The sequence below is a fragment of the Callospermophilus lateralis genome, chromosome 3 (genome assembly GCF_048772815.1).
Source record: "Callospermophilus lateralis isolate mCalLat2 chromosome 3, mCalLat2.hap1, whole genome shotgun sequence".
Classification (NCBI taxonomy): Eukaryota; Metazoa; Chordata; class Mammalia; order Rodentia; family Sciuridae; genus Callospermophilus; species Callospermophilus lateralis.
The window spans coordinates 66327726-66348178 of record NC_135307.1 but is presented as its reverse complement, the minus strand read 5'-3'; the positions used below and the strand labels follow the sequence as shown (position 1 = coordinate 66348178).

The following is a 20453-nucleotide window of genomic DNA, read 5'->3' as shown; positions in this document are numbered from 1 at the left end:
CCTCTTTTTAAACATGTCAGCTATTGCTTAATCACCCACCAAGATCTGATCTCTAATCACTCTCTCTGCCCTAAGAAATGGTACAGAATAAAGTATTTTCATTTCCGTCTTATTTGCGGAGTAGGCAGAAGCAGCGAAAAACAATTCTCTTGTCTGTTGGGATTGGCCTTCCTGGCAGCCTAAGCTCTGTAGGCGCCTATTTAAAAGTGTGCTCAGTCCAAGACCCACTTTCCCTTTCCGCCACATCTGCGGGTCCTGGGGCATTTCCCCTTTCTCAGAAGTTTGCTGACGTCGGACACCCAGGCCCGCAGTGTAGCCGGGGAGGCCCTGGTACACCCTGTCTTAACAACAGTTGCTAGGGGGCGGAGACTTTGAATCTGTTCGCGAGGCCAAATAGCCCAGGATCGGACACATGGGTGGCTTGCGGCCACCGTCTCTCAGCTATCGCGAGGTTTCGACTTCCCGGAAGCGGTAGAGGACGTTCCTTGTAAAACGGCATCGCAATGTGTGGGGACTGTGTGGAGAAAGAGTATCCTAATCGGGTGAGCACGGGGTCGCCGAGAACCTACCCCACGCGGCCAGCCCTGAGGCTGTTCATATTTCCGGCCAGCCTTCCCGACCGGCCAGGTGCTGGGCAGACTTGGCTGCGCTGTGGATTGCAGTGACCCCGTGACTGTATTTAGGCCTAGGTTAGCAAGGCGGAGTGTGACGGTCCGTATCCGTGGGTCCCCGCCCCAATGGCTGACATCAGCCGTCATTCCCGTTCTCTTGAGCGCCCGGGGGCCGCATAGGAAGCCTCAGCACCAGCACCACCCAGGCAGCAGCCCCCCACCCCGGGCTGTCGTCAATCTCAATTTGATGCAGTTCGATTTTCTTACCTAATTCTAGCGCTAGAGGGGACCTCCTTGGTCATCTCTTCTAACCCAGTTTTGCAGATGATGAACCTAATGCTCAGAGAGGAGGAATAATTTGTCCAAATTCACATTCTTGGTAATATGAGAGCCAGAACTAGAATTCAGGTTTCCCAGTTGCCACCTTCATTCGTTCGTTCATTCATATATATTGGGTATTGAACCCGAGGCTCACTACCCCTGAGCTACATCCCCAGCCCAGATCCAGAGTTCCAGAGACTGGCCTCGAACTTGTGATCCTCCTGCCTCAACCTCCTGAGAATCGCTGGGATGACCAGCTTGTTACTTTATTTTAAATCTCTGTTTCTCTCAGGCCTAGGTGGTTTCAGACCTTGTAGAGCTTTGTTGATTGAGGACATAATTATTGAACATCCACGTGTGTAAGGTCACTTTGTGAGGCTATGAAAGGATGTGCTGCTTAAGAATTTACAGTGTGGAGGAGTAAGTGGTTGACGGAAATGAAAGGACAAACCATGTATAAAATGAAGTTTAGAGAGAGGAGAGAGTAATAGGGTATGGGATAGCAGTGCTATCCCCCATCCCCGCAAAAATTGTGGACCATCGCCATGACTTGAAACATAGTTGTGATTAGGTAGAAAAGAAGGAAACAAGGAGCTGGAGACTGGGGGGAAATAACAAGAGCAAGAATTCTTGCATGGGTTGGGAGTTAGAAAATCTCTATAGTGTTTTTCCTTCTCTTAATATGTCATGAGCATTATTTAGTCTTTTGAGAAGATTCTGTAGTGTATGCTCTCATATGGTACAACCACTTTGGAAAAAAGGTTTAGCATTATACAGTAAAGCTGTGCCCACTGAAATGACCCAGCGGTTCTCATTCTGGAAAAACACATGTGCAAATTCTCTTGGACATATGTATAAGAAAGTTTGGAAGGGCAATTATCTGTAGTAGACTGGAAAAGTGACTTTGTAGAATGGAACATCATAAAAGAATGAGTGATGGAAATGAATGATATAGAGCAGTGGGTATTTACCAGGAATGACTTTGTCTCCCAGGGGATATTAGCAATATCTAGATACATTGTTGGTTGTTACAATGGGGAGACCACTCCTCACATCTGATGGGTAGAGATCAGTAATGCTGCTAAACATCTTGCAATACACTGGATAGCCACCACAACAAAATTTTATGCAGTTGAGGAACCCCGAATTAGAGTAATAAAAATACACCTAAATTACATACAACAACTGGAATTAAGTATTACAATTACAGTGTTGATAAAAGAACACAGTGTAATTCAAAATAAAATAAAATGTATTATTTAAGAATGTTCCTGGGTGGTAAAACAATAAAAGAAAGCAAGTGATTACCATAAAGTAGTCTTGATATTGATTACTGCTAAAGGATTAGGGTGTGATCAAGAATGGACACATAAGAGGCTGGGGCTGTAGCTCAATGGCAGAGCACTTGCCTGGCACATGCAGAGGCACTGAGTTTGATCCTTAGCACCACATAAAAATAAACAAATAAAACAAAGACATTCTGTCTGACTACAACTACAAAAAAAAAAAAAAAAAAAGAATGGTCACATGAGGGGAAGTCTTTGGGGGTGCAAAGCAGTATTTTCTTTTTTTTTTTAACTGTGCTTATTCAGTTTTTCCAGGAAGTTTTGTTTCTTTCTTTCTTTCTTTCTTTTTTTTTTTTTTTTTTTTTAGAGAGAGAGAATTTTAATATTTATTTTTTAGTTTTCGGCAGACACAACATCTTTGTATGTGGTGCTGAGGATGGAACCTGGGCCTGGCTGCACGCATGCCAGGCGAGTGCGCTACCGCTTGAGACACATCCCCAGCCCCAGTATTTACTTCTTGACTTGGGTGGTGATTCTAGGGATGTTCACTTTGTAATTATTTATTATACTTATGTATGTTTTGTTTCATATGTTTTTCTGAATTGTGTTCTATTATATACATTGTTTTAATTTAGAAAGATTTTTATGAATCTAATAAAGAACATTACATATTAGACCATGCTGGGAAATTTTTCAATAGAGGGCATTACAGAGATTAGGTTGAATTCTTAAGAGTGGAACCAATTGAAATATTTAAGTCATATTAAGACATTACTATAGGCAATCATCACAGTAATAGTGAATAGGGAAATGATCTAAAATCTCTTATTAGGAAAATGAATCTTGGCTGTACGTTGGGATGATGGAGTAAGAGGAGTAGGAAAGGAGACTTCTGTAGAGCATGGCAACAGTATAGCCATGAGATAGTGAAGGCCTGATTTCAAAGAAAGAATTAATAGGACTCAACCAATACAGTGTTGGAGAGAAGAATGGAAGAGATGTAGATGATCTCAGGATTTTTAGTCTAGGCAACTGGGAAGTTGGAAGTATCATTACAGAAATTGTAGGTATATGGGAAGAAAAATCAAATTGGGGAGCAAATGGTTAAATTGTTGTTATGGTTGAGATTGAGAACTTAACATCTGAGGAGTCAAAGATATTGCATTGCAAATAACAAAGATGTATCTGTAAGATTCAGAAAGATGAGTCAGCCAAATCAAAGTGTCAAAATAGAAAGAATTTGTTCTCTGAGGAAAAGAATATGGAGAACCAAAGACTGTTTCAGAGAATAAATTAATTTAGGAAATAGAAATTTTAAAGTCTCAAGAAAAGTGCTCTGAAGCACTTTTTCTCTGCTTTTATTCTCTCCTAAAATAATTAAAGGGCTATCATAAGGAAATATTAAACTTTTTTTTTTTTTTTTTTTTTTGGTACTGGGGATTGAACTCAGGGGCACTCGACCATTGAGCCACATCCCCAGCCCTATTTTGTATTTTATTTAGAGACAGGGTCTCACTGAGTTGCTTAGTGCCTCGCTTTTGCTGAGGCTGGCTTTGAACTCGTGATCCTCCTGTCTCAGCCTCTCAAGCTGCTGGAATTACAGGCATGTGCCACAATGCTCAGCTAAACTTTTTTTGTTTTTTAATTTCAGAAAACAGATTTAGAAATAAGTAGTGGGTGGGAGTTTGTAGACTTTGAATCAGAATAAGGAACTTTATAACAGATGTTCAAAAAGGGAATGAATAACATTTAGAGGAATTGAGTTGTCTTCCTGACTGACAATTTAGCATCTCAGGGACCCTTTCAACTCTGGGATTTTTTGAAGTTTAAGGACAGAGTAGAAACCACTTTGCTCAAGCTTAGTGAAGGAAAGAGTAATAAAATGTTGGCAGCAAATATGGTCCACTAATTCAAAAAAGATTGGCAGAGAAAATAGATTAGCTTCTCCAGAAGCTCTAAGTGCATAGAAAGTAAGTAATATTTAATTATTTATTTTTTGTTACATAATGTTATCCAGTGTTTTGTGTTAGATGTTTTTCACAGACTAGAAATACATGAAATCCTAACAGGTCTCTGACCTACTTGCTTGTAATGTTACACTGAGAATTGAACTCAAGCATGAATCTAGTTGGAAATGAACCATACTAATTTTCTGAACCCAAATGGATTTTTGCTCAACTATGAACTAAAAAAATGTTTTCTATCAGAAAAGTATTTAACAAACCACTTGGAACTAGAACTGTATTGTATTTTTCATAACAACTGAACAGGCCAAAATCATAATAAAATATTTTTCAAATCAAACTGGAAACAAAAACCTGTTTCACATATTTTAAGTTTCAGCTTTAAACATTTTAGTAATTCAACAGCAATGCAGAAATAATTCCCTCTGATTAATTTAGATTAATCAGAGGGAAAAAATCAATTGTGCATTAGTGATGTTTAAATTTAAAATTATGTGTTTTAAAACTAACCCATCAAGGGGCTGGGGTTGTAGCTCAGTGGTAGAGCGCTTGCCTAGCATGTGCAAGGCACTGGGTTCAATCCTCTGCACCACATAAAAATGAATAAATAAAATAAAAATGTTGTATAAAAAATGTTGTATCTGTTAAAAAAAGAAAAACCTAACCCATCTAAGTTTATGTACTCAGATGGTTACCTGGTTCATAGAATTAGACAAAATTAATTAAATGTTGAGTTGAATCTGTAATTACTAAAACAATTGTATGTGGGCAGGTATTTTAAAATGATATTCTGCATTTTTAAAATTTGAGGGTTTAAATGCCTGTGTTAAAAAAGAATAATCATGAATCAACAATTAAACTTTCACTAAACTTTCATAACAGAGGAAAAACAAGAACAAACTAAATATAAATCAAGCAGAAGGAAGGAAATAAAGATTGGAAGTTAATGAAATACAAAATTGAAAAGCTATAAAGAAATCACAAACCAAAGCTGCTAGTTCTTTGAAAAATATGTTCTTTTTTTTTTTTCTTTTCATTGCTGGGTATTGAGCCCAGGACCTCATCCGTGCTAGGAAAGTGCTTTACCAGCCAGATATTTTCTAGTCATGTTTGTATATATGTATGTTTGCAGTACTGGGGATTGAACCTAAGGGCACTCCACTGGCTATGTCCCAGTGCTTTTTTATTTTTCATTTTGAGACAGGGTCTAAATTGCTGAGGCTGGCCTTTGAACCTGTGATCTTCTTGCCTCAGCCTCCTAAGTAACTGGGCTTAAAGGCTTGTGCCACTTTGCTGGGTTCCTCCATTTTTAATTTAAAAATTTTCCTGCAAAGCATATACATTAACTTACATAAACATTAACTTACATTTATTTATAGCTACATTCACATGTACCATCTGAAATAATACTTTTCCAGAAAAAAACAAATTTGTCCGGTTCTTGTCAAAATAATTGCTGATTTCACAAGTTTATGAGACTTTATGTTGTAATTGTCACATTGATTATCATCTGTACTGCCATACTAATTATAATCATAGTTTTCAGCCATTTCTTTTTGCATACTTGTTTATCTTTACAACTCTTCAACCAGGATTTATCTGAATCACATTTTTTTTGGGGGGGGGGGTGGTGGGTACCAGGGATTGAACTCTGGGGCACTCGACCACTGAGCCACATCCCCAGCCCTATTTTTGTGCCTCACATTTTACTAAGGCTGGTTTTGAACTTGTGATCCTCCTGTCTCAGCTTCTGGAGCCTGGAATTACAGGAGTGTGCCACCACACCCAGTCTGAATCACATTTTTTAAAGGCACTTAACATGTTGACTTTTTCCTTTTATTCTTGAAACTCTTACAGTTCACTCTTACTGTGGAATTGATTTGGATTGCAATCTTTGTTTCCCTGTCATTATAGAAACTTCAAAAGCTTCCTATACTTTAGTTTACTTTCCCAAATTTGAATATTAATAGTCTAATGAAAGAGCTGTCTTACTAATGAAGTTTACCCTCATTTCTTTAAATGACTAGGGCTCTTAAAAGTTTCTTACATACCATACTTGCAATTTGTCATTTCAAATATTTATTTACTTACCACATAACAGATGCAAATATCTTTCTCTTTTCCCTGTCTTTCCTTAGAGTTTACATTCTGCCTACCTGCTTACAAGGTCACATTATAGAGTTCAGGCCACACTGTATAAGATAGCTGTGTTTATGTGTGAAATCTAGTTCAGAGTTCTATTTGTTTGTAATTGGTATTTAAAATTCTTTATTTCTTTTAGGACTGTATTGCTTTCCTTAATTTATTAAAGTCCTTAGCAGTTATCTTTTATATATTCAAGGCAGTCTCAATTCAAATTACAGCAGGCTTTTTTTTGGTAAAAATTTATAAACTGATTCCAAAATTTTTTATGAAAATGAAAAGAACCTGTAATAGGTAGGTTATAGTAAATAAACTATCTGATTTAGATTCTTATTGTAAAGCTACAATCAAAAGAATGTTTCATAAGTGCAAAGCTAGATAATAAGTCAAGAGAACAGAGTAGTCAAAGTAGACCCTTATATATGTGGTCATCTGACTGTTCTACAAAGGCACCATTGTAATTCAATGGAAGGATAGTCTTTGAACAAACATGGCTGGAACAACTGGATATCCATATAACTTTGATCATTACCTCATATGAAATTATTTCAAAATATGTCATAAACCTAAACTTACAAGCTTAAATTATAAAACTTCTAGAAGAAAACATAGGAGAAAAATCTGTTCAACCTTGGGGATAAGCAAAGACATTTTAGGAGACAAGAAGCACAAATCATTAGAGAAAAAAATAAATTGGACTTTTAAAAGCTCAACACTGTTCTTCAAAGAACATCATTAAAAAAAGAAAGCAAACTAGGGCTGGGGATTGACTCGGTAATAGAGCACTTGCCTAGCATGTATGAGGTCCTGAGTTTAGTCCCCAGCATCTCAAAAACAAAAAACACAAAAAAGAAAGCAAATTAATGACAAGGAGAGAATATGGCATAATGTATTCAGCAAATGACTTGTATCCAAGATATATAAAGAACTTTTATTACTCAGTATAAGAAGATAAACAACAAAGAATGGGCAAAAGACTTGAATAGACACTTCACATAAAGAGACATTTTAATAGGCATCACAAAAATATGTTCTCCACCATTAGTCATCAGGGAAATGTAAGTTTAAATGAGTTTTTTCTGCTTTACATCACTAGAATGGCTAAAGTAAAAAAGACAAACCTAGTATCAGTGTATATATGGAACAACTGGAACTCAGTGCATTGATGGGAATGTAAAGTGAAAAACTTTGGAAAATAATTTACCACTTTCTGAAAATTAAATATACCATTTTTAGCAAAGAATTTAGCAATTCCATTTCTAGATTCTTTCCCCAAGAGAAAGGAAGACATATGCACACAAGACTTGTACATGAATCTTCATAGTTGCTTTATTTTTACTAGCCCCAAAGTGAAAAAACCCAAATGTCCATCAACAGGAATTAATCCATACAATGGAATACTACTTGGCAATAAAAAGAATTGAACTACCAATATATTCAGCCACATAGATGAATAGCATAGATATTATGTTGAACAAAAGAAACTGGATACAAAAGAGTATAATAATTCTGTTTATGTAAAATTCTGGAACATGCAAGACTGTAGAGAGAGAATCAGATTATTGGGTGCCTGATAGGGGTTGGAGATAAACTGCAAAGCATGAAGGAACTTCCTGAAGAGATAGAAATATTCTATATTTTGATAGAGATAGTGCTTATGTGGGTATACTCATTTGTTACAAGTCACTCACCTGTGCCCTTAAAATATGTGAGATTTTTTTGTCTGTAAATTATATCTCAGTAAAATTTATTTATTTGTTTATTTATTACTGAGAATTTAGCCCAGGGATGTTTTACCACTGACCTGCATCCCCTCTCCTTTTTATTTTTTATTTTGAGACAAAGTGTCACTAAATGCTGAGGCTGGTGAAACTTCTGTACCTTTTGCCTTAGCCTCCCAACTTTCTGGGATTATAAGTGTGTGCCATAGCACCCAGCAAATTTGCTTCCACCAGAGCTAATCTCATCCTCAATACATAGAAAAGAAGCCTCTCCGAAGGGAGAGATTAATTGTACTTCTGGTAATCCAGGAAGATTTCATTGTGTCGTTGAAGATGGGTCTTCATTCCCTGATATTTCTTAAATTCTATGAAGTTGGAAACTTCTTTGGCTCATCCTTGAATCCTCCATGGTGCTTTGCATGGTATCAGCCACATAAAAGCGTTAGAGAAAATGTTGATTCTAATGATTTTGTAATCACATTAACTATTTAAAAATACTCTAAATTTGTTGTGTGGAATTAGACTAGATTATCTGTAAAATGACTTAATTCTTAACAATTATTTATAAGCCTTTAGCAAAGATTTTCCTTAAATCAGGAAAATGAGTTGTTTATAATTTCTTAGTGATGAAGCAAAACTCTTTCTTTCTTGAATGCTGTTATGTTAGTCTGATGAATTGCATAACTTGCCTTCTCTGCCTGAATCATACGTAAAAGATTGACATCTGTAGATCTAGATACTTTTGTTTATTTTGTGGTTCTATTAAGGCTTAAGAAAAAGGCTTTCAATAATCAATTTAACATCACAGTATATGAGATCATCTTTAGCATGGGCTCAATCTTTCTATTTTAGTTGAATTTTTAATTCTAGTTTTATGATATGCCTCATTTAATAGTAGGCTTTTAAATTTTTCTAATTTTTCCTTTACATATTTTGTATTATTAAGGTTTCCTTATTGTTTCTATGTCTATTTGTACTTAGTTCTCTTTTTTTCTATTCTTCTTTAAAATTTTGTTCTTTTAATTTATACATGACAGTAGAATGTATTTTGACATATATGCATGGAGTATAACTTCCCACTCTTGTGGTTATACATGATGTGGAATTACATTGGTAGTGTATTCACATAGGACTTAGTTCTCTATTAAACACAGCTGCAGCTCTCAGAGACTTATAGACCAACATTGCTTCGATTTTATTTTATTTATTTATTTATGTATACATATATATGTATATACATACATATATATATACATATATATATGTATATATATATATCAGTATTATTTAGGAGAGCTGGTAATTTCAAAAGTTACTTATAGCCTTAAAGCAAGTAAATTCTGACCATATTTTTTTGTCTCTGGAAAATTTTAAGCCTATTAATTGTTTTCATCAAAGATTTCAAACTGTAGTCCTGGGCATGGTGACACACCTGTAATCCCAGTGACTAAGGAGGCTGAAGCAGGAAGATGGGAAATTGGAAGACAGCTTCAGCAATTTAGCAAGACCCTCTCTCAAAATAAAAAATAAAAAGTTCTGGGCACATAGTTAAGTACCTCTGGGCCTCATCCCTCATACAAAACAAAACAAAACCACACACACTTAAAAACAAAAACAAAAAAACTCAAAATGTAAAAAAACTGAATTCCTATTTCTGATATTTTAGGGTAACACCTGTCTGGAGAATGGATCTTTCTTACTGAATTTTACAGGCTGTGCAGTATGCAGTAAGAGGGATTTTATGCTGATCACAAACAAGTCCCTTAAAGAGGAAGACGGAGAAGAAATAGTTACCTATGATCGTAAGTAGAGGTTTCTTTCTTTTTTTCCCTCCTGAATTGGGGATTAAACATAGGGACTTGTGCATGCTAAGCAAGTACTCTACCATTGAGCTACATCTCCAGTCCTTTTTATTCTTTATTTTGAGACATGGTCTCCCTACATTGCTCAGGCTGGCTTCACACTTTGAATCCTCCTGCCTCAGCCTCCTGAGTAATTAGGAGAGATTTCTTTTTTTTAAAGCCAGTCTGTTAGCAGATATCAGCTTTTGGAAGTTGATATGTTATGCAAATTATTCTGAGTTCTCTTTCAGTCATTTAGCAACACTCAGTTATAAACTAGGTTTTTAAGAAGAAAATATAGTTAACACCTCTTTATGTAGTATCATCAGATATTCTACATGAATTATTTTTTTGGAGGGTAGGTAGGTACTGGGGTTTGAACTCAGGAATGCTATATCACTAAGCTATAATCCCAGCCCTTTGTATTATTTATTTGTTTTTTTGAGACAGGGTGTTCCTGAATAGCTGAGGCTGGTCTTGAACTTGGCTTTGCCTCCTGAATTGCTGGGATTACAGGCTTGCACCAACCTGCCCTGCTCACATAAATGACTTTTTTTTTTTTTTTCCGGTGTTGAGGGTTGAATCCAGGGACACTACCACTGAGCTACATCCCTACATCCTTAGCCCTTTTTTTTTTATTTTCAGACAGGGTCTCACTAATTTGCTCAGGCTGGCATCTTCCTGCCTCAGCCTCCTGAGTCACTGGAATCACAGGCATGCACCAACACACTCAGATACATAAGTGACTTTTGCAGGTAACTGCAGCTTGTGATTCTGGCTCCAATTTTTTGTATTAAATTATTTTTTTCAGGAACATTCTAAAAGCCTTTATATTACCTTAAACAAGATACAGGGACTTAAAAAAAATAAACCTTAGGATCATCTATGTGAATCTTCACTTTCTACTATTATAATGTAATCTATTGATGTCTTTGGAGCAGCTATTAAAATGTATAGGGCTTTCCACCCCCTATACTAAATAACCCTGAAATGCGATGGTTTTTTCAGATTCTTTTTTTTTTTTAATTTTTTTAATTGCAGATAGATACGATATCTTTATTTTATTTGTTTTATTTGTATGTGATGCCAGGGATTGAACCCAGTGCCTCAGGCATACTAGGCAAGTGCTCTACCACTGAGCCACAATCCCAGTCCTTTCAGACTCTTTTCTGCCTGAATAGCTTTTTTGGTCTGTTTTTCTTTTGCTTCTATAACTTTGCTACTTTCTTATGCTACTCCTTGTCCTCGATGCTGGGAAACCAAATAAACTATGTATAATCAAAATAAATAATTTCTGAGGTTGGTGCTAAGAATTTCTATGAGTGAATTTAATATATGTCTGGTGCCCAGACATGGTGACAGATATTTAAACCATTTATAGCCCCCTTTTTGCTTATCTCCATGTTCTTCAGTATGTTCTGAATATGTATGAGGAGTAATTACGCAAATATTGAAATTTTGAAAGAGGGTATGAAAGATACCAGGCCTGCAGAATAGACTCAAATACTTGAAGAGTGTTCTAAGAGGAATGGTTTTCTTTTTTCTTAAGCATATATCCCTTTAAACTATTTTATTCCAGGGAATACAATAGGACACTGGAGTAAGAGCAAGGGCTCTGGAGCCAGAGGGTTTGGGCTTAAATTCTGGTTCCAAAGCCTCCTTCTTAAGTGGTTGTCTTAACCACAGTGTGCCTTTATTTCCTTGTTTCTAAAAAGGTGGTAATGATAGTATCAGTTGTTTTTTGAAAAGATGTAGTGAGTAAATAGGTAAAGGGATTTAAAATATATCTAGTGTATGATAAGCATGCAATAAATCATAGTTGTTATTACATTGTTTTTATTAGATTCTTTGGTTACCATTAAATTCACTCAGTGTTCAGATTGGTTTTTATTTATGTTTGGTTATAGTAATACTGTTACTGTTACTGTCACTTCTGAGACTAAAAGCTTTTATTTAGTTAGATAGACCCAGCTAGCTTAAAAAACACATTTAAGTAATCTGTTAATTGATTATCTTAGACAGCTTTCAATGGGAATTAATAAATGTACATTAAACCTCTAAGTCTAGACCCAGGTATATGGTGTTGCTACATGACAGATTCTGGATTTCTCAATAAAGTGAATCTAATAATGGGTTTCCTGGTGTGTTGCATATGATAAGAGTTAATATTCTTCTTAAGTGATATCATGCTAAGAATAGGAATTTTACTATTTTAATTTAATTACATAAGTCTCTCTTTGTTTTGGCAGATCTGTGTAAGAACTGTCATCATGTAGTTGCCAGACATGAGTATACGTTCAGTATCATGGATGAATTTCAGGTAAATGTATAAATTTAAGAGTATATTATTTGGGGAATGGCAGATATTAAAAATCACTTTGATAATCTAAATTTTTTTATAAATGAAGTTCTAGCAACTGTTAAGAGACCATCCTTCTCTTTTCCTTGTGCAAGTTGAGAGAGAAACTTTAAATATGGATGGATCTGTGCAAACCTGTTTTCATGAAAGTTGCAAATCAAAATGTGTGCCTTATAAATGAGAGCTCAATACTGTCATTTTTATTTATAAAGAGTAGCCCATTGGGGCTGGGATTGAGGCTCAGTGAGTGTTTGCCTAGCATGCATAAGGCACTGGGTTTGATCCTCATTACCACATAAAAATAAAATTAAGATATTGTGTCCACCTAAAACTAAAAAATAAATATTTTTTAAAAACTGATTAAAAAAAAACGAGTAGTCCATTTTGACTTCTTATGAATTTACTATTGTGCTTCCTTTTTCTTTGCCACTCTGTGATGGCACAACTGTTGGCTTTAAATGTTGGCCAGTCCACCTAACTATAATTGCTGGGCATGGAAATTCCAGTAAGGATATTATTTTTTTAAATATAAAAATACTTTAATTCATGTTGATCTCAAAGAAAAGTAAGTGATTTTTCAAGGGATTAAAAATTGGAGAAGAAATTAAATAAGGGTTGTTTTGTTTTCCCTAGTTGGTATATACAGTTGAGCAATGCTGTAGTCTCAGTCTTAGTAAGAAATTGTAATATCATTTGTCAAATAAAATTATAAAATTGGTATATCAAGGTGGAAGGAGAAAAGTTGAACCAGTAGAGAATTAGGGATTATTATAAGGACTTGTGTTCATGCAATTGTGAGAGCATGTGAGGAAGTCTGTGGAGTTTATGGCCAATAGTGCAGGGCTATTCATAGGTCTGATGATGAGGAAGAAAAGCTGAATCTGGGAGACCTAGGACAAACTAGAACCTTTGATTGTTCCTCACTGCCTCTACTTTTAAGCCTTCAGGTTGAGTTACTTATGAACTACATGTTTTGTATGAACTACATGTTTATCCCTAGGATATAAAGTTCAGAACTTTTAGTTGTCAAGGGAATTTTTTAAAAAAATCCTTTAAATTTGAGTAGTACTTTAATTAAAAAAAAAAAAACCTCCCATAACAGAATCAAAAAACAGTATAACCCCTCTTATTCACTTTTATTTTAACATGGAGGAAAGTACTTAGTCACCTGTCATAGTCTGATATGTGCAGTTAATCTAAATAACATCTTGACTATAACTCTTCAACCTCCAAAAATTATGCCTTAAAATATTTATAAGAATGTGTGACTTAGGGCAAAATCAAGATCTCACTGAATAAGTAGTAGCCAAATAAGGGAATAAACATATCATAGGCTTAAAGATACAGCTGTGTCATTTTATAGAAGGAAAGGAGGTGCTTCAAGCTATTTGCCAAAAGCTCCTATGAGCTTTTTAGAGCCCCCAAATGGATATTGAGATTGTCTGTTTATGTCCCAACAGAGCCATTTAAATCAATGTCATGGGCTGGGGTTGTGGCTCAAGAGGTAGAGCCCTCACCTAGCATGCGAGAGGCACTGGGTTCGGTCCTCAGCACCACATACAAATAAAATATTTTATTCTATACTGGTTTTCCTTTATGACTGAATGCAGTGGTCTACAAAGCTGTCCCATAAAAAGGTAAAGGAAGATAGCTGGTAGTCACAATGCCTAGATAAGGTGAAGTGCTCTCAGAAGAACTCTTTTAAAACAGACTCTATCTCCAGTCTCCTCACCCAACAGCTACTTCCCCCAGCCCATATTCTGTACTCTACCATCAGAGGATTTTTGTTTTCCCATGGCTCAACTTTAGCTGTGGTATAATATCCAAGCTTCTAATTTCAGGATTCTCCCTGGGCTGACCCAGCTTCCTTTTCTCTTATTTCCCATGACTCTTCCTTACCTACAACATGTATAGCAGTGTACCAACTTTAGACTCTTCCCTCTCTTCTATCAGAGAGGGAGATTTTTATTCTCTCCTCTCTAATGATAACCCATGTCATTTCCTCATCAATCACGTTGACTCTTTCTAGCATCCTCTTCCCCCTGACCCCATGGAATTTAAAATTTTTTGTTTTACATTAAACATATTTAGTTCTTTTTTATTTGTTAAAAATAAACTTAAATTCTTTTATTTTACTTCGCTACCTCTGTGATTCATCCTGTAATCATTTCTTTCCTTTCTTTGCTTCTTTATTTGAGTAGGTCTATATAAAGACTTACTGTTCTCCTTATTTCCCTATATTGCTCTTAAATACCTACAAACTGATTTTCATTTTTGTTTGATTTAAACTACTGTCCCCTAGGTTTCCTATAGTCTAACCAATGATTAGTGATTTTTGCCTCTGTTCCTAATTCTCTTAACATCTCTCTGGATCTGATTTTGTTAACCACTGTTATCTTTTTGCAGTATTTCTTCCCTTGGAGTCAATAGCACTTGACTTTTTCTTCTCTTTTATTAAATCACTTTAACTGCTCCTTTGCTTTTTTTAAAATATTTTTTTAGTTGTAGTTGGACACAATATCTTTATTTATTTTTATATGGTGCTGAGGATTGAACGTAGTGCCTCACACATGAGAGGCAGATGCTCTACCAGTGAGCTACACTCCCAGCCCTCCTTTGCTTTTTTCTCATTTCCTTTCCTATTTTTCCATGATACCCCTGAGCTTTGGTCTCTGGTCAGGAACTTTCACTATACTTCCTCCTATAGTGAGCACACATGACTCAATCTTAGATCTTCCAAATCTCCTTCTCCAAGCCTAACACCCTACCTGCCCTCCTTTTATCTTTTGTTTCTAACTAAACTACTTAATTTCTATCTTCCATGTCAACAACCATACCCACTCAAACCTAAACTACTGCAGCAACCACCAAACTGTAGTTCTATATACTGCAATGGAATTAATCTTTCTTAAACATCTCATCCTGCACTCCCCGTTTAACCTCTAAGTACAGTTGTTTTCCCTCTTACTACGTATGTCACTTGCTTGCTGTTTTCATGTCACATTTATTCATGCATTTTCCTTGATTTGAATTGTTCCTTTTCTGTCTTCAGGTCAATTAAATAATATCTCTTTCTATTGAAAGTTAAATTCTATCTCTTTCTTGCTCTTGATGGTACAGTCTGTGTTCCTTTCTCCCTTTTTTGAACTTTCTTTGTACTTGCATCAGGCTTTTAATCAAGTAAATAGCCTCTTTGGAACTTTTATATCATCCTGATCATCACAGGAACTCTTTTTTCTCAGCTACCATGACTTATTATCCTCATCCCCACCCTTTTATTTTATTCCAACGCCTTTTGGTGGGTGGGTATGGTAGGGGATACCAGAGATCGAACTCAGGGGTACTCAACCACTGAGCCATATACCCAGCCCTGTTTGTATTTTGTTTAGAGATGGGGTCTCACTGAGTTGCTTAGGGCCTTGCTAAGTTGCTACGGCTGGCTTTGAACTCCGCCTCGGCCTCCCAAGCCACTGGGATTACAGGCATTCGCCACCAGCCCAGCTATTCTAATGTCTTATGGGAAATTTAAACAATAAAAAGTAAGCAGCTCCACTGCCCAGCTTCAAGTTGCTTCGCTTAAATTCACTCTTAGCTCATCTCTCCACAAGACTATTTTGAAGTAAATCCCCAATATACTGCTACCTCTGTAAATACTTCTAAAAGATACGAATTCTATTTTTGTCACACTTGGTAGCACATGCTTGTAATCCCAGCTACTTGGGAAGTTGAGGAAGGAGGATTCCAAGTTCAAGGCAGCCTGGGCAACTTAGTGAAACCCTGTCTCAGAATACAATTTAATATAATTTTTTAAAAGCCTGGGCATATAGCTTAGTGATAGTGCTTGCCTAGCATGCAGAAGGCCCTGGATCCAATCCCCAGTGCCATGAAAAAAAAAAAAAAAAGAATTATGTTTTTTAAATAACCTTAATACAATTACTGAACAAGGTAAGATTTTTCTGATGGCCAAACTAGTGGGTAAGGTGGAGACAGATTTATAGAGTTCAAACAGAAAATACATTATAAATGGTTTACAGGTTGTTTTTCAAAATCCCTTGGCAAAAAGCTCTTAAATGAACTATGTGTTTACCTCAAGGAATAAGAGAGGAACTCCTGTTAGAATGCTTTCTGTTCCTCAGTGGGCCAGGGGAGAGGACATGGAGTCAGAATTAACAGAGAAAAATAGGTGCCAAGAGACCCTCAAATAAACAAAAGATAACAATAAAATAAAAGATCTCATCTCACCCCATGGTGATCCAACCCATTCTTCCTCCCAAATCTCTAACCATAGGCCTGCCCAGATGGAGCCCTTGAGGGTTCCCATGAATGACCTGGGCAGTGGGGCATGGTGGGGAGGGCAGTATTATTCTTCCTACTTGGCCAGTTTTGGTAAAAGATGTCCTAATCCCACCATATTCCTGGAAGCGCAGGGAACTGTGTTCCTAATTTCCCAAGTTAAAATTCTAGATATACTTTCCCACAGAAGCACTACTGTAGATGGTTAGATTCTATAGCACTTGTACAATATAAATTTAAAAGACATTCAGATTTTCCTGGAAACCTAACTGTCAAGTACATAACATCACTTCTTTGGGAAACTGCTTTTGAATTCCAGACAACTGACTTAACAATGAAGTTTGGATTCCAGACCGCCTATTCAGTAAAGATTATAGGTATAATTGGTCTCACTGATTTAATAATCTTGCCAGATGATATAATGTGTTTGTTTTTTTCTTCCAAGTTAGATTTTAAGTTTTTTAAGGTTACACTTTGTCCTTGCCTTCTTTCTTATCTGCCAGTGCACCTAGCATATTGCACAGCACATAGGCACTGAGGAGAAACTTGACAAAGGAAATACTAGTTGAAAATTCAGATACTTGTCTAGCTTCACGTTTTTCTTTTTTGCGTCTGTTGCTTTTTTCTTGAGGTTGCCATCCTGCTAGTAATGTCTGATGGGTTACAGCAGTAGGTGTATTTGAAAGCAATAAAAGTCCTTGGAGAGGATAGATTTTTATTTTTAATTCATGAGACTTGTATTTATTCTCTGAGCTCTAGCCTCCATGTATTTCTACTCTTGAGTATAGAGTAGAATTTAAAATTAAGTGTGAGCGCTGGATGTGTGTCTCAGTAGAACATTTGCAAGATTCTATTCAATCCCTAGCACGATCGATCAATCGATAGAAAAAATTGTGTGGTCATTAAGAAGCAGTCTTTCTAGAGCCACAACTAAGCCCCTTCTTTGAACTCACAGTAGGAAATGGAAAGGCAGTTACCTACTTCTGGGGCTTTGTGCCATCGCCAGTGTTTACTTCTGTGACCCTCTCTAATGACTGTCCAGGCTCAGGAAATATATTGCCTTTCTCTCCAATTTCCACACAACCAGCAGCCTCAACATCAACTATAGAAATACTAATAGATTTTATATAGATCAATGTTTGTTTTTGCAAAGGAGATAAAAAAGCTTTTTAAGCAAAAAGTTTAAAAGAAATATATCTCTGTTGTTTATGACTTTATTAAATATTCTAGAAAGAGCAAGCTAGGAACTTAAGACTTTGCCTAATGACTTTTCTTAAACTCACTGCTGTCACATCTGGATATTTATGAAGTCTAAGAAACATGAAACTCCTTAAATAAATGAAATTCTAGGCAGTTAGGTATTTATGTATGAGGCACAACATACTGGTGAATTTAACACAATTTTCCTAGAGTAGATTAAAAAACTTGTTTTAGTTTGGGAATTTTCTCCTTTCCCACTGTCTCCTGTTAAAAATCAATGTTAAATATCCTAGAAGAGAACAGCTCTGAGAACAGAATGTATACTTAGGGATCCAAATAGGAACATTATCATGTATTTACTTTATATAAACAAAAGGCTCTAGGGGCTGGGGATGTGACTCAAATGGTAGTGCGCTCACCTGGCATGCGTGCGGCCCGGGTTCAATCCTCAGCACCACATACAAACAAAGATGTTGTGTCCGCTGATAACTAAAAAAAATAATAATAATAAAAAATATTTTTTAAAAATTCTTTCTCTCTCTCTCTCCCTCCCTCCCTCCCTCCCTCTCTCTCTTTCTCTCTCTCTCTCTCTCTCTCTCTCTCTCACTCCCTCTCCCCCCCTCCCTCTCTCTCTCTCTCTTTTAAAAAAAAAGGCTCTGGGCAGATGTAGAATTAACATAAGACATTGCTAATAGGTATTGAAGAAACTGATCAAATGTACAGAAAAATATCCATGATAATTTGTAGAGAAGAGCTTTACTGAACAGAATCAGTTATGAAGCACCTTCCTCCCTGTCCCTCAAGGTAATTATGTACTTTGTCTTGTTCTAGGAATACACCATGCTGTGTCTGTTATGTGGCAAAGCTGAAGATACTATCAGTATTCTCCCTGATGACCCCCGACAAATGACTCTGTTATTCTAAGACTCCTTCTGCAGTTCTGTCGTAACTGTGTTATGTTAGTTCACAGAAAGCCTGATAGTTTGTTTAATAATGAAAAGTTCTCTGCATATTTTTTTTATGCTAGGACCTAAATATTCTCTGAAATAAAAGTAATTTGGGAAATTATTGTCCCTAGAGTTGAGTTCTTCTGTTGAAGTTTCTAGTTCATATCAGTGTAGCCAAAGTGAAATATCTTTGTTGCGGTTATTTGACCAGAAAAATAATTAGAATGAGTGCACACCTAGTGCCCAGATCTTGGTTTCTCCTAAAAGGAACCAGGACTTCTTGGAAAAATGTCTGGTGGACTAGAGCAGGAAGTAAGTATCTGGAAATGAGCCTGGAGCATCTTGTGTCACAAAAAAAATTAAGTGCTAATTTTAAAAATGTCAAAATTATTAGGGCTATATCAGACAAAGGAGTCAAATGAAGAAGCTTCCAGTGACCAAAGCTGGAACAATTTGAGCAGCAAAATAAAATTATATTGGATTATAAACCAAACTACATAATAAATAACTGAGTCCTTCATTACCGGTAAATAAATGGTTGAAAGAGGGAATGAATAAAGAAATGGGAGAGAACAGACACATCTTCTGTACAGAAAAATTCCAAATAATTTCTGTAGATACTCCCCACCTGAAGCATAGGCTGTTCATTGTGACTTCCTTCCAAGAAATATGGAACTGGGGAGTAGCTTTACAGTGGAGAAACCTGATAAACATTAGCTCAGCCAAGTTATCAAGGTTAACATCATCAGTGATGAGCCATGTTGATAGCATGTACTCTTTTTTTAAATATTTTTTATGTATGGACCTTTATTTTATTCATTTATTTATATGTGGTGCTGAGGATTGAACCCAGTGCCTCACACATGCTAGGCAAGCGCTCTACCACTGAGCCACAGCCTCAGCCCTGATAGCATGTACTATTGATGTGATAGGATGAGAATGGTGCTTTACCTCTGTGGTATTCCTTCCAAAAAGCCATTACCCCAGTCTAAAATCATGAGAAAAACATCACACAAATCCCAATTGAAGGACATTATACAAAGTACTTGACCAGTACTCCTTGAAACTGTCAAGTTCTTAAAAAACAACAAAAGTCTGATAAACAGTCACAGACAAGAAGGGCCTAACAAGACATGACAATTAAATGTAGTGTGGCATCCTAAGGGGTATCCTGCACCAGAAAAAAAGGACATTTGGTTGAAACAGGGAAACTCTGAATAGCATGGTTTCAGTCACTCCAAAGGGATCTTAGAAGGTATTATTTTGCTAGTTAAAAGAGCAACTATGGGGGTCATAAACTCGAGCATTTAGGTCTCTCTGCTATTTGGTATCAATATAATCATTAAATATAGCATTGCTTGGGATTTCATTGTCCCATTCCTATAACATTGGGTTAATAAAATGTGATATACTCATTTTGCATTGCTAGGAGATCCAAATGAATTAATGTAAAATGCTTTGGAAAGCACATAAAGTACAAAGTACAATGTGGTGGCTTCAGTTAGTTCTTCTCATTCTGAAACCAGAACTTCAGGGGTCCAGCTTTAGATACTGTTTCCTCTTTACATATAAGAGATTAGAAAATTCTAAGCTAAAGTTTTGCTTATAAGGAAAAAAATTAGCCAATTATTCATTGTTGATATCAGGGAAAAGCTTTATTATGTAACAGCATGGTAATAATAATAGCTGAGGTTTATTGAGTACTTCCTCTGTGCCAACGGACCATTTAAAGCCCTTATTTAATCCTCATTAACACCACCATAAAATA

The 20453-nt window shown here is 36.2% G+C and overlaps 1 protein-coding gene across 1 annotated transcript; it reads left to right on the top strand.

The window, feature by feature from the left end:
* The first annotated feature begins 433 nt into the window (after positions 1-433).
* On the top strand, positions 434-18803 carry Churc1 (churchill domain containing 1). Its single transcript, XM_076850352.1, has 4 exons — positions 434-542; positions 9712-9847; positions 12136-12206; positions 18570-18803. Exons 1-4 carry the CDS (start codon positions 504-506, stop codon positions 18660-18662), a joined length of 339 nt encoding a protein of 112 aa, XP_076706467.1. The 5' UTR covers positions 434-503; the 3' UTR covers positions 18663-18803.
* The last annotated feature ends 1650 nt before the right edge of the window (positions 18804-20453 follow it).

What these genes read in the sequence shown, in the direction of transcription:
- Churc1 (XM_076850352.1), top strand. Translation starts at nt 504, where the DNA reads ATGTGTGGGGACTGTGTGGAGAAAGAGTATCCTAATCGG. An exon ending in AGAAAGAGTATCCTAATCGG is followed by an intron (nt 543 to 9,711) that starts GTGAGCACGGGG and finishes CTGATATTTTAG; the next exon opens with GGTAACACCTGTCTGGAGAA. An exon ending in AGAAATAGTTACCTATGATC is followed by an intron (nt 9,848 to 12,135) that starts GTAAGTAGAGGT and finishes TTGTTTTGGCAG; the next exon opens with ATCTGTGTAAGAACTGTCAT.